Source organism: Lonchura striata, chromosome 12 (genome assembly GCF_050655825.1).
Source record: "Lonchura striata isolate lonStrDom1 chromosome 12, ASM5065582v1, whole genome shotgun sequence".
NCBI lineage: Eukaryota > Metazoa > Chordata > Aves > Passeriformes > Estrildidae > Lonchura > Lonchura striata.
The window spans coordinates 9,391,950-9,417,553 of NC_140714.1; the positions used below are offsets into that span (position 1 = coordinate 9,391,950).

General features: G+C 42.7%; 1 protein-coding gene across 1 annotated transcript in view; it reads right to left on the minus strand.

The window, feature by feature from the left end:
• The window catches only part of SETD5 (SET domain containing 5), a 65,089-nt gene that overhangs the window by 30,011 nt on the left and 9,474 nt on the right, over positions 1–25,604 (minus strand). Inside the window, exons 2-8 of the mRNA XM_021531454.3 lie at positions 9,253–9,427; positions 5,321–5,426; positions 4,227–4,438; positions 3,848–3,906; positions 3,253–3,440; positions 2,169–2,207; positions 385–627 (exon numbers count right to left, since the gene is read on the minus strand). Coding sequence (XP_021387129.3) covers positions 385–627; positions 2,169–2,207; positions 3,253–3,440; positions 3,848–3,906; positions 4,227–4,438; positions 5,321–5,426; positions 9,253–9,323 — 918 coding nt within the window. The 5' untranslated portion in view covers positions 9,324–9,427. The remainder of the gene's footprint in view (positions 1–384; positions 628–2,168; positions 2,208–3,252; positions 3,441–3,847; positions 3,907–4,226; positions 4,439–5,320; positions 5,427–9,252; positions 9,428–25,604) is intronic.

The window sequence follows — 25,604 nt, forward strand, 5'->3', positions numbered from 1 at the left end:
AATAATGATGAAAGGTTCTTTAAAATAGCCTTACACACAACATGAGTCAAGAAATAAAATAAAAGACAAATAAAGGGGACTGGAAAACTCAGGTAGAAAGCAGGAAATTTCCTATCTCCAGCAAGTGACAGATCTGGTTCTGTCTCAGGACGTGCAGTCACCAAAGTATTTATGGCAAAATACCTGTTAACCACATTACAGAAATGTGCAAAATATCCCCAGCTTAGCATCACTAATTTGGTCTAATGCAAATATTTGTTAATCTCTCTCTGTACTGGCATAATTTCTGATTCACTCTATATCAAACCTATACCTGTTGGTCTGAGCTACAATACTGCTCACCCATGCCCTGACCTACTCCACTTCTGTCCTGCTTGTTCTTACCTGCATCTGGGACCCAATAACAGTATTATTGCAGGCCAGCTCTGTTTTGTTGATTGTGTCCAGCATAGCAGTTTTGCCCACATAGTCTTTATTAGAGTTTAGGTGACGCTCCAGCAAGTTCTGCACGTCAGCACTGTACTGGTTGGTGAAGGCTTCCTCGTACTGGTCTGTCCAGAGGCGGATCCGATTCTCCCACCCTTCAGCTGTGTTTTCATCCAAGGCATGTGCTTCAGATGGGGAATTCTGCACCAAACAGCAAAGAATGAATGGATAGTACACAGCAGGAAAACCTATCCACATTGCTCCAAGCACATGAATAAGCTATTAAAAAGGCAAATCAGTGCCAAGCTATGTAAGTGCTGGTTATGAGGACACATTTTTCAGCATCTGCACCCTCCAGAACACTGTACAACAGTGTCACTCAGAAAGCTACTGAAATTTCTGAGTAGAATTAAGACCTTTTTAAAGTTGGTACTTGGCACTGCTACATAAAATAAAATTAGGCTAGCACATGGCCATAAAAAAAAAAAATTAAGCCACTTTGGAAAAATAATTAAGTACATAAAAAAAGCAAAGGCACAGAACACACAAAGGCAAATAAATATAATGCAAGCTTGTCCTACAGTCAACCCACTCACGGCTAACACAATGCTCAATGATGCTGACTGCAATCTCAATCTTTGCAGTGACTGATCCAAAAATAGTCCTGAACCTTCTAGCTAAATGGTCACCAGAGTTTCAAGAAACTGAATGTCGAGCATAAGCTAATACCCACAGGGTTAAAACTGCAAGTCCTAAGCAGAGTAAAGAAGAGAGGGTAAAATCAGGTAATCCGTTTAGACTGTCTTGTAAAGGCGGGGGAAAGAGAAGCAGGTAGAAAGAAAAATACATAAGCTTCATTCTTTACTTGGCAGTAGTTGAAGTAGTTCAACAAATACTCCAGAGCTCAGTAACTCAACTGGCTTCATAAAGCACTGAGACACATATGACACTGAGGTCTTAGTAACAAGGACAAGTGAAGAGCAATCATTATTTTAATCATATATATTTAAACCGGTAAGAGTTGCCATGCATTTTTACCCTCTCAAGTCACTGGCATACTATGGAGATAGTGCATAGGGACACCACAGTACTGTCCTCTTTCCTCTGAGCCACCTGCTAGAAGCCACTGCCAGCTGCAGGACTGGGATCAGGTGGAACTGAGCAAACCTTAAGGCACCTCTTGTGTGTCTAGAAACAAATGCAGCTCGCAGTTCAAGTCCACTTATTTTGTCAAATAAGCTTCTTATTCAATGGCTGCACCTGCCACTATTGCAGGAAGTCAGAGATAAATATATTGTCCCATCCATCCCTAGTAAGAGGATGTGGAGAGAAACAAGGCAGCACTACTAGGGACACCCAATATTAAACTTGTGAACTACTTTGATGTCCAAGCTTGAAATAGCTTTGATGCAATCAAACAATAACTGCCCTCACAGAAGAGCAGCCACAACCAGTTCTACATCCCTTACATCAAACACCCCACTCCCAAGTGCCATGAATCAATCACCTCTCTGAACTGGATTGCATTATCTGACTGGAATCTATCAGAAGCAAATGGAATGTTCAAGGGGCAATTCCTGTGATACCCTTTTGAATAGGCCTCCTTCTGGTGCAGGGTAAGATTTGACTTTATTACAAGGCTGGCCCCACAATCAGAAATTCCCCAGGTAAACAAAAAAAAGGGCCAAAATAACACAGAAAAAACCCCACCACCAACACAGAGGGTTGTCATTTCTACTCACCTTCATCCTCAGAGACTTTCGTGAGCCCTCTCGAAAAGCCTGTCCCCCAGACAAGGAGAGAGAAAAAACAAAGTATTATATATTTCCTAAGAATCAGGATCCCACAACCACACTAAATCTTATTCCAATCCTTGATAAAAGATGGGCAAGAATTAAAGGAAAACCTACACACGAAACAATGGACCTGAATGAAAAGAGACTCTGCAATGCAAATCCAGTGGAAACTGCTGAAAAGCTTGATGGCCATGACTTCTGAACTAAAAAAGCCTGCCTCACGCTTAGTAAAAATGTCAAGATCAAAACCAAAACTGTCCTAACTAACCTCACTTGCTTTGATACAAGAAGGGTCCAGCAACAGAATCAAGGTGGTTCACAACAACAAAATACTCCCTCCAGACCACACATAGCTCCTGCCCCCAGCGTTTTATTTAATCAGTGCCTACCAGAAGAACTTCAAGGGAAACTTAACCTGTGGAAAATCATGGTAAAGCTGGCAGATGATGGGAAAGAACCAGCTGTTCACACACTTGCATTCCAATATAAGCAATCTAAAATTATTTCAGTCCACAAACCCTCACAAACAAGACAGGAAAGTCATCCCTCAACAAATGTTCATCACTACCTACATAGTTTTCCACACAGGCACTATCTCTGTCCCCGAAGAACAGTGCCAAGAAGCTCTGCAGCTCAAATTCCTCAACAAAGCCTGCTAAAAAATACCATGCTTCCTTCATTTTTCATTCTATTCACAGACTGACCCTTTTCCACAAACAGCCAGACTCCAAAAGCTATTTCCCCAAATCCTAATACAGCAAAAGGAAAAAATATGTAACTGAGTCCAAGCGCTGAGCATGAATGGACAGCATTGGGAAATAAGGGTGGAGTTCCAGCAAGGTAATTTTTAAACCAACAGCCACGTACTCGAGCAGGTCACAAATACAAGGCATCCCATTATTACACCCGAAAGAGCAATTCTTGACAGAACAAAAATTTCTTGTCTACTGCCAGCTTGTCAACCTGCTCCTAACAACACTCTGCACAGCATTTGGTAGTCACTGCAGCAACCTTGTCTCACTCCACATACCTTGATCTTTTTGGCCTTTGGAGCAGCGCGAGCCTTTTCTGTACTCCTCTTCCTCTTCTTGGGCTTGCTCCTGCGGACGCGGTTGACGGTCAGCGTGATGCTGGTCGGCGTGTGCTGCGTGGCCGTGTACAGCACTGTGGAGGGAGAGAGTTCTTCATCCCAGCTCTCAGTGGCACTGCTGTCCCCACCTAGAGAGACAAGTGCTTCATGAGCAACAGTTTCTCATCCCTGACAGCAGAGCTTATCCTTATGGCCATTTTCATCAAGACAACTTGCTGCCCTTGCACAGCTCTTCCCTGAGAGAACTATACCACCTCTGTTTTCCCACCCAAACTGGGAACAGGTGTTTCAAACTTCTGGATATGTGACAGAATAGCACTGACGAAAATTCGCCTTTTCTGTTCACAAGATAATCTGATTTTCCCTAGAGCTAACTGAGGTGAAGCGTAAGGAGAGGAGAAAATCCCAGTGGTTGGGAGGCAAAGAACATTAGCTGGCACTGATCACAGTTAGATGATTACAGCATCCAAGAGACAAAGGTCTTGAAGAAAGAAAATAAAAGTCACTGTTATCAGAATTATAACCTCAAACTCACCTGACACGTTGTCCTGCTTCCGGTGGCGGAGTCTGATCACCTTCCCCCTGCTCATTCCTCTGCCAAAGGAGAATGCACAATTGAAGCTGGTTTGTAGGAGTAAAGTCACTTGAAATTCAACAGGATGTCACAAGATGCGTGCCCTCAGTGGGGCCCAGGATGATAAGAACATCGATTTAACATCCTCATCTCCACTCCTGGTGCCACCAACACTTGTCAGGCTGACAACGCAAAGGAGGAGGGTCAATACTGGGTAAAGCACTGGAAAGAATGCTCCAGTTAGCAAAAGGAAGTCTGTCCCACAGCCCAAAGGTGACACGGTTCAGTATGAGCAGTCAAGACAAGGAGCAGCCCAGATCTGCACTGCACCAAAGCTTACCTGCACTTTTCACACTTGAGGAGGAAACCATCTTGGGAGACACTGCAGTGGCACCAAGTGGGAATTGATTCTCCTTCTGAGGAGCTCTCACTATCCCCGGAGTTCTCCTCATCAGGCGAGTGCAGGCCATTCAGTTCTGCACGAGGTATAATGGTCTGGACAGGAGGAGAGGCTGGCGGCGTTGGAGGAGGAGGGGCTCCATAATTATGATCCTGAAAATGAGTATTTGCAGTACTACTTTTAATGTGAAGATATGATGCCTAGAAACTGAAGTCCCAAATCCACAGTTCCCAGGTTAATATTTAACTGCTGTAAAACAATAGCCTGAATTCCTCAACCTACCAAGAAGTACAATAATAGCTCTGAAACATGTAAATTATTTCCTTCAGCACCAATGAATTAAACTCAAAACCTATGAAAACAACCAGGCTCTTTCGACATTAACTGTTACACTGCTAATAATCTGAGATGACATAAGTGTTTAAACAGTGGAACCAGCTGCCCTGAGATGTAGAGTTTCTGTCTGTTGAGATAATCAAAACTCAACTGGACATGGTCTTGAGCAACCTGCTCAAGCAGAGTCAGCTTGAACAGGGAGGTTGGATTATGTGATCTCGAGAGGCCCTTCCAACCTCAAGGATTCTGTGACACCCTGTTCATCCCACAGCTTCAAGCCATGCTACCAACTCCCATAGTCCTGACAGCTCCTTGATTCTCATTGTTTTAAGTTATCACTGTGAAAATCTGAGCAGTTTTGAAACAAGTATAAATAGTGCACAATAAACCAAATGGGGCTTAAAATTACCACCAGGAAAATATTACATATTCATATATATTCACACTTCATTCATTTATTTCATTCAGTTAAAAATCTATCACCTAGAACACTAATAAAGTTTGCTGTAGAGTATGCAAGACTTCACAAACAATAAACACAGAAATGAAAAATATATGGCAAAACTCAGCTCTAACTTAGTGTTCCCTAATAAATAAGCCAAAATTTCTAAAGCTTAATAGGCAAAGAACTACGGAACAAGGAGAAGAGAGTAAAAGTAGACAGTAAAGAGCTGATTCACTGCAGAGAGAGTACTCACTGCGTAAGGCAGCCCGCGATAGCTGTGTTTCTGGGTGGCCCCATAGCCGTGGCTGGAGTACACATTCTTCTCACTGACAGCTGGACTAGCTTCCACAGACTCTGGGCTGCAGAAAGGGCCAGAAGTAAAACCCATCAATACAACATCATTTTTTTTAGTGCCAGTATTTCACTGTTCTTTTCTATTGAACACATGAGCTCAAAATTAAGAAACTTCATGAAATCGAGGTGGTGTCATGCAATTCACCAAGCATCATGTGTGCAGAAGCTGTACAGGATGAACCTGCTTTCAGAGGGAAGGAACTGAGTAAGGGCCACCCTATACAGCTCATTAAACTAGGTCTCAGTCTGAGAAGTTAAAAAGGTAATTAGCATGTAAGAAGCTCAGTTTCCTTATTGTTGAGGAAATTTGGTCTAGTTCAGCATTTACATCTGAACCCAGCTAGCCTAATCTCAAAGCCACTGAACAGTACTGCCATTTTATCTCTGCAACAGCTTATTTCAACTGCAGCTAAGCAGCTTTCCTGCACCTGCACTTGTTTCTCTCTCCTTCAGATATCAATTGTTACTGAGTCCAACATCCCGTGAAAAAGCCTGCACAAAAACTGCAGCTATCCTGACAGCAACTACCAGGAACTGGAGATTCCTGTTACAAAGAGACAACAAAATCCATGACCTGGACAGACAGTGGCCACAGACAGATCAGATTCACCCTGTGCTTTCTATACAGCAGCCTGCAATGAGCAAAACAGGAAATCTGCTGCTGAGGTACAATGCACTCTTCCACCACAGGGTGGTGAAAAAAAACAGCTAAAAATCAAAGGTATATCCTCAGCAGAAAGCCGCAGAAAACCTACTCAGAGAAGGGACAGCTGCAATTCAATGCAGGGGATATTAGATAATGAGGCTACAGACAGAACACCAGCAAGGAAACATGCTGTCTTCTGTAACAAGTAGAAGATACAAGTCAAATAACCTCTGCACAGATCAGAAGTAGGGCCTGTATCAGAATACAACAGAATATTACTGAATCATGTCTGCAGATGAAATCTTCATCAAAATTACAGCATGGAGCTGAGCAAGCAGGGAAGAAAAATATAGAAAATTAAAACTTTACCTCAGACCTCTGCTGCTCTGGTGAGATCTCACAGGATTCTCAGTGGGTCCTACATGGCCAGCATGAATCGGGCACCATCAAATAATGGCCAGCAATCACACGTGAGGCAGTGCTTAGGCACCCAAGAAGAGTAACCCCTTGCCCTTTGGACTTCCTATTACCTCTTGAAATCTCTGCTGCACTTAAGTTTGCCCCACCCTGCCACTCAACCTCATCTATTCTCCACAGCACCAACCTCTGAGCTTCTGGCTTATTCTGGAGTAAGGTGGATTTGTCTTTGTAACATAAAGGAGCAATAATTTATTTGTACAAAGGACTGCAGAAAGTAGAAGACATTACACCTATGCAAACAACACTTCTGTAGCTCGGGATTTAGGTGCAAGACATGATAAATTCAGTTGGTTTTCAATGTTACTACAGCCAGCTAAACTGTCAGAAGCAGGAGAGATACAGAAGATGATCTCTCTCAAAGGATGTATTTCTTAATAAAAGGTACCATGTAGAGCTTGCCACATAATCCAGCCTCTGCAACAATCCTTTAGGACTTTCAGATTGGTACAGTGTCAAATCCATTCAGGTTTAATAACCCTTTCAAGAAATATTTCAGTATTAGAAGAAAAAGAGCCTAAAAAGTCTAAACAGCAGATATGTCCTCCGTCCAAATCAGCCACATTCCTAACCACAGTCAGACTGGAATACCAGCAATGCTGCCGCAAGCACTAGCAATAAAACTTCAGAATTGTTGGTGCAACGGTGTCCAGGGGCAACAACGATGGGGCCCATGCTTCCTCAGCAGCAGCATGCCAAGCAGCTTCCACACCTTCCAATATGCAGTCAGACTAACACAGCAAAATTACTCTGCAGCCTCCATGTCACCCTCAGATGAACAGCAACACCCTACACCATTTTCACCTCCTCTCTTTATCAGAGGCCGTGAAAGATGCTACAGCTCAGCCTGTAAAGAAGATCAGCTAGTTTTCCTTTTACCTTCCCTGCTGCCTTTGTGATGCACATCTTGGAATCAACCCCTTTTAAGAGGTACAAAGCTCAGGTACCCTAGACTTTATGTATCAAACCAGAGAGTTTCAAAGGCAAAGTGAAGGACAGCCTTAACTTTGAAGGACACTTCAGCAGTAATAGTGCATCGATGCAAAGCCTGGAGAATGAAGTCCTGGCATACCAAATTTTTAGAAAACAGAAAGAAACCAATTCAGAAATCTTCAAATACCTTCTTTCAATGCACTCCAGACTAGCCTCAAGTTGGACCTACAAAATTCTTACAAGGGAGAAAGAAAATGCTCTGCAGAAGGTTTACAGTCAGTCTTTTTGATAGTTAAATGCTACAAGGGACACATGCGCAGACACATCTGGCTCTTCTCCCTGCCACGCTCAGCTTTGAAAGCAAAGTACATGAGCAAACTATTTAGCACTCTTCCTCCTGCCATAAACAGTTTAAAATTCCTGCATGTTGAGTCTTCAAAGTACTGCTGTGAGAGAAGCAGTGTGACAAGCAATACTAAATGATATATCTTGAAAAGTGAAGGATCATGTAACCAGTGCAGATGAGTGACTTGCTAGATTGTGATTCTCCCTTTAAAAATAATATGTAAAAGTGTGGGCTTTAGGATGGAATGAAGCATCACAAAGAAGAATGGCTAGAATGGGGCCAGTGCCAAGACAGACAAAAAAGAGCATTAGCAGTCTTGTAGAGAGTACAACTGCATAGTCAAAACTCTATGCATAGTCAAATCAGGGTGAGATGTAAGGGAAAAACAGTGATTCAAACCTTAGCCCACTGCTCTTACAGATCAAAATTAATAGAGTCTGGAGCAATTTCTGTTCTACACTAGTCCAGCTGACTAGGTACGGTATTTGCACTAGGTGCAGGTATTTGCACAGTAGATACCTCTAAATAATAAATGGGAGAAACCTATCTCCAAAACATCATTTGTAGATTTTTGTAAAGAGATACTACAGTCCATGTTTCAAAGAAGGATGCAGGCAAGCAGGAGGTAAAAGCACAAAGAAATAAACTTCAGGCCTCACTCTCATCCCTGACAAAAACATACTCTAACCCTACCTGACATGATTCTAACAAGATTTTAAGAAGAGATCACAATGTGGTATTTCCTGATTTTCAAATACTTCTGACTCTGCAGAAGTAAAGTGTTTTCAAAGAAATGTAAGTCCCCTCCAACAGGCCTCATAGATAGGGCTGCAGTGAGAGCCCTGCACACGGTCCTGTGGTGGGGACTCCAAAGGATGCTCTCTGAAGTGTGCTCCTTGGAGTCTGCTCAGGGGCAGAAACAAAATAAAGGTGCCTACCCAGGCTCTGTGTGACAGATGTGCTGTCTCACATCTCTGTCAAACTCCAAAGGTCTCCACAAATCAGTCACACAAGACTGGTACCAAGTCTGAGCTAACAGGCTCTACTGAGAGGAAGGTTCAGCACGCTGATCCCTCACAATGCAGCTGCTGGAAAAGGAGCTGATTTGCGCCATGCCAACGTCAAGCCTGGGTACAGCAAACGCACGACTGCCTGCACTTGAGTATAGATTTACTAGCCAAGCTGATAAAAAAACATGGTTGAGGGCCTCATACTGCTGGAATTCTCCTTTTCCCCATATCCTCTGTCAAACTTACCAATTTCCATAACTCTGCATTTGTTAATACCCATCTCTCATACAGCCAGTGGACCAGCAGCCCCTTTCTCCCAAGCGGAGAAGGCACTGGCACCAATCCTACAGTCCGACTCCAGGTCAGCCCTCTGGCACCCTCCCGTTTTCCTTTCTCCTCATCCGTGGGGTAACACTCACTCCGATCCTGCAGCCATGTCGGAGTAGGACGTATCTGGTGTGGTGACTCCCAGAGGGATTGCAATGCTCATGACGCCCGTCGGGGATCACGGAGTCCAGAGGGCAGCGACTGGCCGCTCCGAGGGCGGAGAGGAGCCGCAGAGCCTCGGCCAACACGTCACGGACATGGGGAAACCTACCAGGGTAGAAACAAAGCATTGCATCTCTGTTATGGGATGAGGTCTCCCTGTATGCCTCTAAAGAAGGCTTTCACAGCAAAGAAAAGCAGAAATATATTTCCATCAGTGACATGCCACATCATTTTTACTTCATTTTCATATGTAGGGCCAGGGAAAAGGTAGATGGCAGAAGTCGGGTGGGGAGGTTAGGGGTTTTTTGCAGTGTTGGACTGACATGCAATGAGCTGCTTTGCCTTAAAGCTGATAATGACAGTTCCCTCCTCCCCCAAGTAAACTCGGGACTAATTATCAGACAAGTAATCTATTAGCTACTCCTGCATATAAGCAGCAGCTGTCACCTATCACCCACAGCCCTCCACCAGCATTTCCACTTTCCCCAAAGGAGCTGCAGGCAAAATCCCATCTCTGTGGACACCCAGACAATGCCAGGGTGGACCGAGCTGCGACCTCTCCCTGGAGCTCAGTTTGTACGTGCACTTGCTAGGCCTACAGCACAGGTGAGTGCGAGCGGCAGAGCAGCTGTTCCCACGCACGGATGGCGCTGACACCTGCCCAGGCAGAGCCACGCCAGAGCCCGGGCGCGGGGAGCGCGGCGGGACCGTGGGTGGGTCACGGCGGCACCGGGGCGCAGCCCCCGGCCGGCCCGGGGAAGCCCGGCTGCACCTTCCCTGCTGACCGCAGCGCTCTGCTACGGCCGCCACAGAAATCGCCGATCAACGCGGGCTTCCTGGGGTCGCATGGCGGCCGGAGGTGAAATGGGATCAGCTCCTCGTTATGTAAATAACCTCAGTAACACAGATGAGCATAAAGGAGCTATTATTCTATACAGCTCGAAGAGACACCCCCCCCCCCCCACACACACACACACCACAGAGAGAAGCTGCATTTCTGCACGCAGCAAAGGTAGCTCTAAAACCAAAGAAAAATGGTGACAGCCACCCGCTCTGCACGTTAAACTTTAAGGGCAGCCTTGAATACTTTCCACTGCCTTTCCCTGGCTCCGGCAGCGCAGACAAGCCTGCCTGCTGTCACATGCTCCCCGGCATCTCGGGGCTCTGCCAGCAAACCCTCCTGGGCTAGAGAGAGGCCGTGAGCCAAGTTTTCCTGTGGGTAGTGAATTTAACACAGGGAACTGCCTTTGGACACCACAGTCCAGCCATTGTTTAGTACACAAAACCCCCAGAAAGGCAAAAACACACACTCGCTATAAGGGCAAATGAAGAGTGAGAGTCAGAAAGTTTAAATGCTATATGCTATGTTGCCTTTTCCTGTCTTAAAAGGCAGGCCACTTCTCTTGGCACAAGGAAATACTTTTCCTTCTTCAGCATACATCCTTATGGAAAATCCTTCATAGAGTATGACAGGCATACAGTGAATTACAGAAGTAGCACATAAAGATTTCTAAGTGGTCTATGGCAATTCCCTGTTATGCCCCAAAGCAATAGTCTCACAGGGAGGTGGGAGATGAAAAAGGAAACAGGCAGGACTAAGCTCACAAGTAGTTCCAACCCAAGACAGCCCAGTGTCCTTGAGTGTGTTTTCTGGAAAAAAAAAAAAAAAGAAAAATAAAAGGACCTTCCAGAAGTGTCTTATTTACCCTTTCTCGTGCTTGTGACAAGAGTTGTGATTTCTACACTGCCACAAGATGAGACAAACTGCTACTAAAATACAGCTAAAAGCTACAGACATCAATCCCTGCTTCAACCGAGTCACATAAAACTCTAGCACAAGGTTAAAAGAAATAACACAAGCTTCTCAGTGTCTGAAGCATCCTTCCCTTTAAGGAATATGGAAAACTCTTCCTCTCCCCACACCCAGTAATCTTTCCAAATATTTGTTTAGATGTTTTTCCCTCTATTGATCTCATGCCTTTGCCAATGACTGTACCCAGCTGGCAGCAGCCTGACAGTTCATCAGGATGAATTCCAGCCTCCTGCCTGCCTGTGACTAAGCAGAACTGGAGGATTTCAGGTGCAGCTTCTGGACAAGAGTCACAGGATACCTGGTCAAGCCAGGAGTAACTGGGACAAGTTTTCACCCACTTCTCATAGGAAACCCTCTTTCTCTCAGTACTGTACAAATGCTGCTGTGCTGATATGGTCTGGTAACTCCCATTTTTGGGAAGATTACTGGAGAAACATGAAATGGCAAACCAAAAGGTTAAACAAGGCAAATTCCAGTTCACTTGTGTGTTGACCCAGCAATACTTGCCCAACTATCACCCATGTTCAGATTTTACTGCTTGGTGCTGCTATTTTACATGTACTTTCAACTCTGACAATTTGACAATTCAAAACAAATTGCTGAGACCAACTTCAAGTGCTGTCCAAGACCACATCACCTTCAGGCTACATTACAGTCTGGACTCCACAAAACTTGGCCTGCTAACATGCAAAACATCAGCCTGACGGAAAATGCTGGGGTTGAGATCTAGATGTTCACCTACCAAACTGGACAATTTCCTGTATATTCAATCCCCCAAGGTCCTTTCTACTTCTACCCCCAAAAATACAGCTGAAGGAAAAAAAAAAAACCAAAACAGAAGTCATACCCAGTTCTCTCCTGCCACTGAAAGACGTTTTATTAAATTCTAAGTCTTAATTCAATCTAATGAGCTTCAGACCACAGCACAAATCTACCTCCCCTACAACACAATTCTTCTTGAAATCAAATGGAAATAGGAATTTTGATGGCCTATCAGGTAGACAATATTTAGCTGGTTTTGAAAATGCAGCATTTGAAGATATTTTTCCCCCCACATTTGGCACCTACACACCAGCCTCCTTAACCAGTCATACCGGTATAAAGATACTTGGTCTTCCCCAACATCATCAGAACAGCCCAGCTGAGCATCCACCCACACAGCCACCCCAACTGGGATCCCCAGTTCTCACTCAGCACAAGTCACACGCCAAGGGACTGACCCAGTGTGACTGGCTGCCTTGGCTACACTGTGAATATATGCTATTCAGCTATTTCAGGTAACATCCTGTATTGACAGAAAAGACTGTAATAAATCTAAGCTGGCCAAGTGAAGGTTAAGCAACACCTGCTGCTGTAACAGTGAATTTAATTTTCGGAACACTATTTAGGATGCAACGGCTGCAGCGCTGCATTGGCTCATTTCCACAGCCAGTGCCATCCATGTACAAATAAAGCAGATGCAGAAAATTTACTGCTGGAAACTCTCTTTATTATTTGTGGTGTTAGAAGTCTGTACTAACAGGGAGAATCAAGCATAGTGAGTCAAAGAGCTCACCAGAGCTTCCTCCTTCAAGATGTGGTTGTTCCAGTTTTCACTCATGTCCCAGTCATACAGACACTTCTGGGAACCCATGGTGTGCAACATCTGGTGATAGACTCTACAAAGTATTTGTGAGTGTCATGAAAAATTCACCTGCAGACAAAAACCCCAGGCACAGTCTCACAGACTGCATAATTCACACCCAGTCATCCTTTGGTGCTGCTCAGGTGATGCTGTAGAATTTCAGGGGGGACAGAATGTGTCCCTCACACCCTCCCATGGTCACAGATTCAAGGACAAAGCAGTTACCAAGCAGGGGGAGGACAGAGATTCATCCTGTTCCTCTGCAGGGTCAGTGCACATCTGTGAGTCTTGTCCACAGAGAGCCTGAAATACTTTACTATTGTGCATCCATTGTCTCATGCATGGCCAAGAAAGATAAAAAAGTAACACTGGTACAAACATGTCATGGACAAACTGACAAAAGGCTATTCTGATTATGCAGAACTTCAATATGTGAGCCAGGGCAGGGAGAACAAGGAAATCACCTTTATGTGCACTGGAGACCACTTCTTGTTCACAGATAGTAAAGGACAGACAACTGCTTCCTTTACCTCTCCCCATACTTCCCAACAGATTCCAGACTTTTGACAACCTAGAGTGACTGTCTGAACAATAACCATCATCATCTTCTCTACGCTCAGCAATGGGCCTCTATTACAAAAGGATGAGCTCCATGTATAATGAACTGCACATTTTTAAGCTCCCACGCCATTACCAGTCATATCAAATTCAAAGCACTTTTTTCTCCTGCACCTCATACTGCCACGGGCCAGTCCAGAGTATACTTCTTTGGCATCCTCTCAGCCAGACTCATTTGGGACAGAAACAGCAAGGTCTGATGAGTTCATACTTACACTGTTATCTGCACCACTGGCAAATCACTCAGCATGAAGAGCAGTATAACAAGTGTTAGCATCTTAGATCATCTTCATTTATCTTTTCCCCTGGAAATTTCAGAATAATCAAAATCTATGGGACATCTAATGTAAACAGGAACAGCTTCCATTACCATGCTGAAAAAGTACTCTCATCTGCCAGTGTCACTCTAATATGTGCATAGTCCACCTGAGTCCAATCAAGCACTCCCAGTACACGCATAAACCTCATGTCAAGATCAGATCTTCAGAGAAAGGAAAACACCTTTAGAGCAAACAGAATCAGATCAAGATTTTCTTTATTTACCAGGTCAAAAAAAAAAAAAAGCATCAAATTCCCTGAATTTCAGACATGTTTTTCTATATAGCTATCTACACAGACACAGGGGCAGAGCAGATAAATCCTTAAATCATTTAGCTGCAACTGACTGTGAAACAGATTGCTAAAAGTACTTGAACTGCACCTCAATCTACCAATAGAAATGCTTAGCTCTGCTCTGAAAACAAGCTAGGTTCACTAAGCAGCAAGGAAACAACTGTGCCAGTTTTAAAGAATGAAATATTGATGTACGTATTCACTATTATCATTAGATCCATATATCATCTGCTAGTGGGCTGACAAAGCAAGACAGCAGTTCTATCCCACAGCGTCTGGGAGAACTCAGTCCTGGTCTACAACAGAAAATATCAAAGTAACAGGCAACACTGGCATTCATTACTAGCTATGCACACCATGATAACCAAGTTATTGACAAGTATAGCGCAATGGTTAAAGGTATATTTGTCTAAGGCCTTTCTCAAAACTGACCCCTGGTTTATATGTATGCAACCATATGCAAAAATAAATGCTTCTATGTACATATTTGGTTCAGAGTTCTTCTTGCTCTCTGGTGTCTAGAGAACCTTGAAAAACACTGACAAGCTCTTAGAACAAGAATAGCAGCATTTTAAAATTGTAAAATGTCAAAAAGCAACAACCTAATGAGAGCTGTTCCTGCTCATCACACTCACAAGAGCTGTAGTCAAAGACCAGGGAATGGCAAGACTACTGCTTTTAGAATATGGGTGATTTAAAATGCTTTTGGTATCCATGGGCCTATGCATCAGTCAAGTTGTTCCTTACAATACAGGAAATCATATTAACAATTCCCAGTATTCTTGAAGTGCTCTATGAAAGCACTACACACTACCTCAATACATGTTTATGAATACACCTACTTAGCTAACATCATCAGCATGATAAAGTTGTTCAGTGAAGGCTATGTAAGCCATTATTAAAATTGAGGTACAAGGAAGTTAAACTGATTTTGATAAAATTTGAAACAGATGGAAAGTAAGTAAATTGAATAAAAAATTAAACTAGGTTTAAGCCATTTTAAGGCAATTTCACAATATCTCTCCACACAATTCCATAATTTTATCTCATGAAGAAAACATCAATTTTAGTTACACTCCTCTGTGAACTACACCTTAAGGGAATACAAATGATGAGAGCGCAACTGATAGAAATTAAACCAAGCAGAGAAATTACAAAATGCATAGTCAAGTACTCTTAGCAACTGACCCAAGACTGCAGAAATTACTTTGAAAGGCAAAAAGAATAACCTCAAAACTTTGCTCCTGCTTCAGCAGTCAAGACATTATGCAAACCCAAACAGAATCCTGTTTTTCTTTTGAAATCATTAAAGATTTCAGATACTATGATAAAAAATATAAGAGAAATTTAGTAAGAGGTAAAAAAAGGACAGGTAAGACTTTGTCTCCAGAAACACCTTCTCCTGGACAATTCAATCATATCCTTGACAGTTCAATATGGTCCAGAGGTAAAGATGTCAGACAAGGGTTTGTTTGGACTTTCTTAAAACATCCAATTTGCATCACAGAACCTTACTAGAAAGTTTAATTTCTATTGCTTGTAAATTGGTTGAAGAGTCATCCATAAAGATAATTCCATAAAAATGCCATATTAGAAAGCAGAAGCAAATTACAGAGTAGCAGTGATCCATGGCAGACCAAATTATTCTGAGGTATGTTTATGTAGAGGTGGCAGGCACACGCCAGGGAACTTTGCCTGTACCCCACGCTGACGAGAAGGGACCTGGCAGCATTTGCATGGTCTGCTCACACAGTGTGCCGAGCAGGTGACACAGATGAAGTTTTAAAGGAATGTCAACAATGCAATGCAGAAAAGACTATCCCAACCAAGAACGTCATATTAAAGTCTACAAAAATTTAAGGGTCATAAACAGAGGAAGTCTTCAAGAAAACATCACAATACTATGAAAATTTGAAATCATCAAAATAAAACTAAACGAATAACAGAAATAGTGGAGAAATTCAGAAAAATCCCACAGACTCAAAAGATCCCCTTTCTATGCTAAAAACATTACTTTACAATGGCGCTATCTCACAGCATTCCAAATTGCTGGTGAAGGTGACAAATTCTTCTAATAAAAAAAAGCATTTAAAATTACATTTTTTAATTTAGTATATTTTATTCTATTTATTACATTTTACTTTTGAAAATACAGTTCTCTACTATTTTCTGGAAAATATACAGTAATACAAGAGAAAGGATTACACATAAGGCACCACAGTTTAAGACACAAAAGTTACTAAAGTACATGGAATAGGAAAGAGGAAAAATATCCCTTTTCTCTTCCAGTTCCACAAACTTTTGATTTTGTAACAGTCATGGGGCAAAACTATTCTGTGGTGTAGGGAACACTAATTGCTATGCTGGTCCTATACTGTGAGGTTGCTGCTCTCTTTTCCCATGAGGTGAAGAACAGTCAAATGCCTGTATGTCACAAAAATGCAAACAAAAAGGTTCAGAACAGGTACTCTGAGATTAAGAGTTTGACAACCAACCTCCAGTGAATCCAGCTGTGGCAGCTGATGTTACTGCTGCGACCATCTCCTCTAAATCTTTGCCAAAACAGGTGGCAGGAAGGAAACAATGCCATGTCTCATCAACTGCAGTTGATGCCAAGCAGACTGGACTAAAAGCAGAAACAGGTAAAATACATATTTCCATTCAGACACTGTTCTAGGGGCAACAAATTTCTGCCATGAGGCTGATAACTAGGAACAGCAATATTGGAAACACTACTGCTCAGTCCACCACACCTTGTCCATATTGTTTCAGGTTTTAAGAGACCTGCCTACACCAGAAAATGGCTACAGATCAAGTAAGACTCAATTTAAATAATGTAAATAGCATTGGTTCAACCTTAGCAGACCAAAGTGCTTCTTGTTCTAAGTTTTGCTGCTTGTGGATACAATAGTATTCACATGAATGGTTTAATCCATGCAACTATTAAACTTTACAAAGTAGACAAACCTTAAATTTAAAAGCTTGTCAGACAACCCCCCACAAAAAGAAAAAAACCTTTAGACTTTGAAATTGCATTTTGAAGGTATTTCAGAGAGAAAAGCCTGTACCACATGCAAGGTCAGAGGGAAACTCAGCAATAAAGGGCAATAACTAGGATCAAATCCAAAGCCAGAGAATTACAGTTCCCATGAGAATTCAGACAGTCCAGAGTCACGGGAAGTCGCTGAATATAGAAGGGGAATCAGCAGGATTTACTGGCACAGAGCAGTATTCCAAACTTACAACCAGTGGAAGGCTAACCACTAACAAGTTGCCAGGAGTAGGACTGCAACCTCCAGTCCCAGTATCGGAAAAAAGATTTCTGCATAATCCCACTAAATACTCTGTGCCTGTGCCTCGAGGTCTCGCTGTACGTCCTTTATACATCTATTTCAGGGCTCCATGTGACAAGGCTGCCTGCCCGGCCACTCCCCGCCGGGATGAACAACCCGGCTTCAGAGGAGGCTCCGGCCGCGCTTCCCGGGCAGACGTTGCATCAGCCAGGTGTGCAGGAAGCGGCGCAGAAAAAGCAGCTGTTGACGAGGGGGGTCTCGGATGGAGGCCGCTTCAGGAATCTCATGGAAAGGACGACAGGAAGGAGAGAGACGCTCCGCACACAGAACAAGCTTCATCGGCTTCAGAAAGCCTTTGTGCTGGGGCTCCGGACCTGGCCTTTCTCCCAGAGATGATGCAACACTAAGGAACAAGGTCTGTGCCAGAGAAAACTATTCACAGGCTATGCAGATGGCAAGGCAGCCAAAGGCTCTCGGATCAAAACATGCCAGAGTCCTCCAGGCCCGGCGAACCCCCCAGGCCTTCCTTCGTGCCCCCAAGGTTCTCCATTTTCACACTGCAGCCGCGCTCCTAGCACCACCCCGGCTTAAGGCAGAATGAAGGACTTTGCAACGGAAAGAAGTTAAAAAATAAAAAAAATAAAAAAAAAATAATAAAGGGTGTTTTAAAGTCCTGCAAAAATCACAGCTCGTTCTCTGATCTGTTGGGAGGGAAGAGACTGAGCTCCAAGCCTCCAGTCTCCCACACAGAGATCCTCCCATCACCGCGGCTTGCCAGTGCACGCCTGAGCTCCCCAAACACGTAGGACAGCTCTGCGCTCGCCGGCAGCCTCGGCCTGCTCTCACATCAGGAAACCACGCAGGGACTGCCCGGGCAGCCATGGCAACATCACACAGTGTGGCAATTATGGAGCCGCAGCTCCCACGCGAAGGTTCAGCCCTGCTTTCCATTACAGAACTCGTTTTGACCCTTCTCCCCTGCCCAAACCATCTCTGAGTGCCATTCCCGCTCCAACCTGGCCGCTGTGGTTTGTGACTGGCAAGTTTTGCAGCCTCGCACCTGGGCTCGAGATCATGCAAACACATTTTTCTCCGCATTGTAAGGAAGTTTCTCCAGGCTTGTGTAACGCTTTTGAGCCACGTTCCAAAAACAGGGGTCAAGGTCCGATGGGCCTCGAGTGTGGCATACCTGCAACCCATGCCATACATGGCAAGAGTCAGATCCATTACTGAGCTATGTAAGCACTGTTCTGCATTAAAATCTAGTGATTTGTACAGGATTTTGGCAATATTCCCGTGTTCTGACAGGTTTCAAGGCTCAGCCCACTGCACTGTCCCACCACATCCCCTTCTCAGGGACATCTTTCTAGGAGACATCACCAGCTGTAGCACTTGCCCAGGATCTGGTGCCCTCTTGGTCATATTAAGATGGTTCTGGGACCCCTAGCAAATTCACACATTTCTGGCAGATGTGCTTTTCCCAGCACAAAACCTGTTAGAGAGCAGACTGAGAGCACTCATGAGGCCCAAAGGCAGCATCAGCCAAAACTCCTTAGTCCCCTTCTGGGGCTTCCAACCACTCAATGATGCTGAACAATGTCCAAGAGGTGTTCTTTATCATGTTTCACTTTTCTGGATGAGTTGCATCTCACATTTTACAGTATTTTGGCACTGGTAAGATATGCAGTGATCCCAAAATGCAGGTACTACTGACTCGTCATGCCCCAGCTTTGCATGTTGGATCCTCCATGTAGAGTGGATGTTCACCCAGTAATCAGATTTACAGAATAAGACAGCAGCCAACAATATACTGGCCAAACTAGATTTAAGGAATATAAATTTTTTAAAATTATTTTGGTAAGTTTTTTTTTGCAAAACAATATAATCAGAGACTTGCTCTTACAATCACAGAGAAAAAGGTGTAATGCTTATTCAGGAAACTCCCAAATACCTACTTCCTAACTGCTGGCAAGAAATGCAAAGCTTGGTGAGACAGTGCTGAGAGCCATGATCACTTTTTTGAATAGCCCATTTTTTTATTAACAAGATAAAAAGTAGATAATCCAGTTGAACACATTTTCAAAGTAAATGCAGATGACCAGAAATTAGCAGTAAAACACCTGCAACCAGTGACTGAAAAAAGACAAAAATCATTTAAACCTGATTTATTTCTGATGACTTGCACATAAATTAGCAATTTCTTCCTTTGAGAAAAGTACAGCACACCATCAACCAACCACCTTAACTACTTATGGGTGGTAACATAAGAGAATTGACATCAAACAGTTGGCCAAGAGTGCTCACACAGAGCTCACCTGAAAGCGATGCTGAGTGAGTGGTTCTGTAACACATCTTTGTAATGCTATCTGCTACCTCCATCTTTTTTGAATGTTGAATTATGAGCAGAGTAATACATTCAGGGTATTTTTCATGATTATCATAAATGCAACTAAGCACAACCACACAATGAAACAAAGAGGTTGAAATGCAAGAAGTTGCTCAGGCTGAACAAACTGACAGCCCTCCTTCAGCAGGTCCTCTCCATCAGCTTCGTGATGGTGTGGAGAGGGGGATAATGAACATCTGAGAGGGAAGGCAAGGAAGAGGGAGATTTCCCTACTCCTAACTAAGCCCTCACAACCTCTTCTGTGCACAGCTGTGACTTTTCCTGCGAGCTGCTCCTGCAGGTTAAGGCAGACAGGGCTGTCTGGACAAGGTGAGTAGCAGGGGTTGCTGCACTTGATCTCAAAGCTGGAGGTCTTTGCTTTGGGCTGTGTAGTGCCCCAACACGTTCCTGCAGTTTGCTATCCCTCTAGCCCAAAGCAAAGAAACTTCCAGCTGCCAGACAACTTCTTTCCCACCTCAGAAATAGCACAATTTGTATGACAAATTGATAGAAAATGTTCGGAAAACGTTCAGCAGCTTTTTCTTCCATAGGACATGGAAGCATTTTCTTACTGCACAGCTGCAGAGGTGACAGCAATGGGGCTCCTCCCTGACTGGACCTGGAGGAGGAAGAGAGGAGAGGCAGGAATGCAGCCACACAGGAGAAAAGAGCAGCCCAGGTAGCTCAACGTCCTCCTCTGCATAGGCAAGGATGAGCATGCACCCAGGCAGAACCAACTGGGAGAGCTCCACCTGCACAAAACAGCAGATTTTGAGAGCTACTAGAAGGGAATTTAAGAGCTCTGCATGTCTGCAAAGCCATCTGGAACAAGGTAATCTATGGAAATATAGAAACTTGGCAGCCGTCAAGGGAGTGGTGGAATGCACAACTGCAAATAAAAAGTAGAAGCATGATCCGGAGCCATTACCAAACTGAGTCACTCAATTCCCCAGGTGAATTTACAAAGTGATGGACAAGTAGAATTGCTAAAGTACTCTAATTTGGACAGCATGAAAACCAGCAAACAAGTGCTATTAGAACACCACTTCTTACAATTATTTGTTTCAACACAAACTTTCTGAACAAGTCCAGTTAATTTGAGAGATAGAGAATGTCCTACATTCATTTAAGAATGAAACCTACCAGGAGAGTTTGTGCTTACTCTCAGAAGAATTATAATCATACTGCCATTATGCAATTTTTTTCATACTGTTTCTAAAAAAGGATGAAAAAGATTTACAGACTTCTGCTGTGGCCATCCGGAATGCAGGAATGCTCATCTGAATACAGTGAGAGTACACAGTTACATCAGGGCTTCTCTGTAGGGGCTTTCAGAAAGCCTTAGCCATATCTTAAACATCTGAAGCAACACAGTATGGGAAAGAGCTGCGTTCCAATGATGCACACCACAAAGCATTAAATTTCAGAGTTCCTTTCACATCTTATGTGTGTTATGCAAGGCTTAACTATTTCTCCTCTAAATTCATCTTAATTTCATGATCTTGGCATGATTCTTGTACTTGAACTTGCACCAACTGACCATGGCACAAAATCTTCAAAGATTCTTAAACTCCAGTGTCAGGAAAGGCATATTATCATAGTTTTAAAAAATAAATCACAATGTATTTTCTCCAAAAAGAACTAAGTTGGGCCTTTCATAAAAGACTAAGATGAATGTTTGCTCCTTTCCCCTTGCCTATAAACAAATCTGATGTTTAATTACTATTATTGCTAAGAAACTGTACTTCAAAATTGAATTTGTCTAACTTCAGTTTATATTGCTATGCCTTTGTCAGCAAATCTCACAAGACCTTTTACAGTAAGATCAAGTCCCCTCTCAATTGTCTTTTCAATAAGCTGAGTAAGTTGAGCTCCTTTAAACCTCACATCATGAGGCTTATTTTCCAGTCCCTGGATCATTTCTGCAGCTGTCCTTTGAATTCTCTCCAAATACACTGGCATTCTTCTTGAAGCATGGAAACCAAAATTCAATTCTAGTATCAGTCTCAACAGTGCTGTGTTTATAAGATTACTTATTTTGCTTCACATTCCTTTCCCCCACTTTTTTCCCCTCCTCTTCAATATGCCAAAGAATCACATTAACCCTTTTAAATAAAATAATGGCCCAAGTACGATGTAGAGGCAACAAGCTGTAAAGACCTTAAAGCCCTTCGAGCTGCTGCTTTCAAAAATGCTGTTTCACAATTTATAAGTGGGTCTGCAGTTTTGCTAACAAATGTATCACCTTGCATCTGGATGGATTTACATCTTTTGTTGAAATGTGGCAAAACAACTCAGAGATCCCTAAATATACTTTATTATCCCATAGTACCTCTGTAAATTCTCAAATATTTTATGCTATACAGATAAAAAGAATCTAAAGAACAGTGAATTAAAATCTGATTTCATCTCACAACCATCTATAAAGCTAAGTGTGTCCTTGCCAAGTTCCAGTCTTAGATATTTCAGGTCTCCATTGTTAATGCAATTTCTCCAGCACAAACATTTCCAGTATCAGAGTACAGCCCTCTTCCTCCTATCTTTTGCCCTCTCCACCTAAAACAGGCATGTCTCCCTAGACCTCCTACACCCAGTCTTGTGCTAAACCACTGAATAATTCAGATTTGAAGGGACCACTGAAGGTTGAACTGACTGAAACATTGTCTCCCTACCTCCAAAGCAGGGACCAACTTGGATCAGTTGCTCAGGGCATTGCTCATTTCTTCTCCAGAGCCACTGAGTCTTTGCGTAACTATGTATTTTAAGGCCAAAAATAACCTTCTGATGATCTGACTTTCCACCTAACAAAGACTGGAAAATCTCACCTAGTCATTTTTACACTTGGCATTGCAGCTTACATGAGAGCTAGGCCATGTTTGTCAAGTACAGCCTGAAAAACAGTATATGGGTTTACCACAAAAATCATGCAATGCATTGCAGCCTTGAGGTCCCTAAGCAGCATCAACCCAAGCCATTAAGTCTTCACACTGAGCGCAGTGTATTTGTAGTTCTTATGAAAAAAAAATATAAGTTTTTTTATAACTAAAACTGCATCAAACACTTTCTCAGAAGCCTTTGAAGAATGTTTCCAACTACCCAAGTGAAGCACAGCTCCAAGTACCCCTCCTAAGGAGACCTTCCCCTGCATACATATGTGACTGAAGATGCTAGCTTCCCCAGTTTCATGAAATGTGAATTAATGGGAACAGTATTGACAGAATTTTAAAGTCATCTTCCATGTCCACAGTCATAACATTCAGCAACACCTCTCTTTATCAATACATTTATTTAACAACACACTCAGTAGTGTTATTGTTGTTGTACATCAGTTTTCTTGACTACCTAAACAAGGCTGTCCATCATCCCTTAACTAGCGCAGAATATCTCTCAACTCACACATGCCAGTTCCTACAAAGCTTACAAGTTCCTGCTTGTCACTAAGAAAAATCTCCCCCACCCCTCCAAAACCTCCATAATTATATAAACAAAGGACCTGTGTGGAAATACATTTATCCATATAAAAGCATTTCATAATAGTCAAGTTATCCCCCTTTCCTTGTGAAGAACAGCTATCTGAAATCCAAATGACTAAGAGCAGGGTTGCATGTAATGTAACAGCAGGAACTACTACACTGAAATTAGAGACATTAGCCAAGATCCTGTGATCTCCTCACCTTACATTCTTCCTCAAACATCAATTTTTGGCCTTGTCAGAGATGAACAAAACCTTCAGTCTGATTCAAGAGTCACCCTTGTTCTCACGTTACGTTCTCTGCTCTCCTGTCTGGAATTATTAGTGCTGTGTTCTCTGCCAACAGCAAGGAATCTCTTTAAGCTTGAAAAAAATGTGGAACAGAATAAAATAAAAAAAATCCCATCACATGAGTAAATGAGGCTTGACAGTATGATGGATGCTGCAGGTTCACAAGTATGAAGGTACTCCTAAGATGATGCCTTGTGCCTGTTACAGCTTCACATCTTCACATAAGCATAAAAGGTTTGCCGCATTCAGGAGGGAGATGCTCAACTATTTAGATTGGATGCATTTTATATAAGACTGAAGATGACTAAGTCACAGCTGGACAGATTATGTTCTAGAAACAAGTTACATGTTCCTCCCCATACCTTAAACAACAGCATTTCCTCGTCTGCGTCTTCTATCTTTCAAACACAATATGCTGAATTCTCACAAGAAAAAAAAAAATAAAAACAGCCAGAAAATATTCAGGGCAATGTGCTTTAACCAAAAGGAATTTCACATGCACCACTCAGGGCTAATTTGATTTTGTCATTATGGAAAAACTGAGAACTATTGAGACCTCAGCTGGTTAAGAGTTGGATAGAAGAATGATCTAAACACAGAAGGAGAACAGCACAGACAGGAATTATCTTCCTTAGTAATACAGATGGATTTGTGTGCACTAGACATCCAAACACAGTTTGCCAATGTACTCTGAAGGCCACTTTACATAGCTTATCAGTCCTGTGGCTACAAATCAGTAGCAGCATTGTTCATAACCCAAACTACCTTGGAGAATTATAAAGCTAGTGAAAACAGGCAGGGAAAACACCCTGGCTCATACCACCATGCTTCCCCATCATAAGCTCACACAGATGTTTTCACCTGTATCCACTACATAATGCACTCCCCACCACAACTACTAACAGCAGTATTAAAACCACTGACAGCTTTACTGAAAGAAACTGAAGATACACAGAGAAGGAACACAACACTACAGAACATGGACATGTAGGCAGAGGTGATGACTGGTGTGGGTGGGAGAGCCACCTAAAACTGCAATTTGCACCACTAGACCAGAAGCCAAGAACACCCCCACACCAAGTATGTTGTACCTCCACACTGCCTATAAGATGTCCTATGCAAGTAAATTCCTTTTTTGTGCCTTAATATTTTTATCAGTAAAATCAAAATACCACTCCTGAGATGTCACCTACAGTGTCTCTAGACATGAAAGCCACGGCTATATATAGCTCTAAGCAGAACAGGAGTGGGGACACATCATCTTGCCCACATTTAATCTTTCAGGGGGCAAAAAGCCTATGAAAAAATTTTCAGTCACTGGCCATTTCACACGTTTCATTCCTGGTTAGTAAAAGCTAAGGACCCACACATGCATCCTGGGAGGGAAGCGGCAGACTCCAAAAATCAGCAATGATCAGTGTAACTGCAGAGATTTTAACCTAAGCTAAATTATACCTTTTCAGTACTAACAGAATTTCACAGAAAGCCCCATTCTTCACGATGAATTTCTACATTTTAAACTCACGTACCATTTCAGTAACAGCCATCTCTAAACAACTTCAGCAAAGTTTCCAACATTTTTAAAATATGTGTCAAAGCTACTTTTTTCCTCCTTCACAACCTTCTCTTCATGTGAAACTGAAAATTTTAGAATTCCTTTCAAGTATTGCCTCAGCCCAGTGACTCTCATGGGAACAGAGTGCTTCACTATTACTCAGAAAAAGGAATGACGCCTAAACTCTGACACTGGAAGAGCAACAGAAAGCTACAAACTTTGCTTACAAGAACAGCCTGCTCCCCATCCATCTCTGCTGTACCATACTGTTTAAAAAAAAAAAGGATTTTTCAAGCAAAGGATTTCAAGGAGAGGATCCTGGTTATTACACTTTCATACAGTTCTGCAAAAACTCCAGAACTTGCATGAACATTTGGACATCCCATTTCATTATCCCTGGGATTCTCTTCTCAAGTGTGATTCAACAAATTTCTGCTGACCAGTTTCAAGCTGACAGTCCCAAGCTGCACCCAAGAGAGGCTTAACTAATGACTGCAGGTTTCAATGCATAATCTCACTTTTAGAAAATGCTAGTGCTTTATTCTTTACTAATTTATTACTGTTGTCTGCACATGTAAGACTTAGAAATGCAGGAGCAGAAAACAGGAACTCTGACAC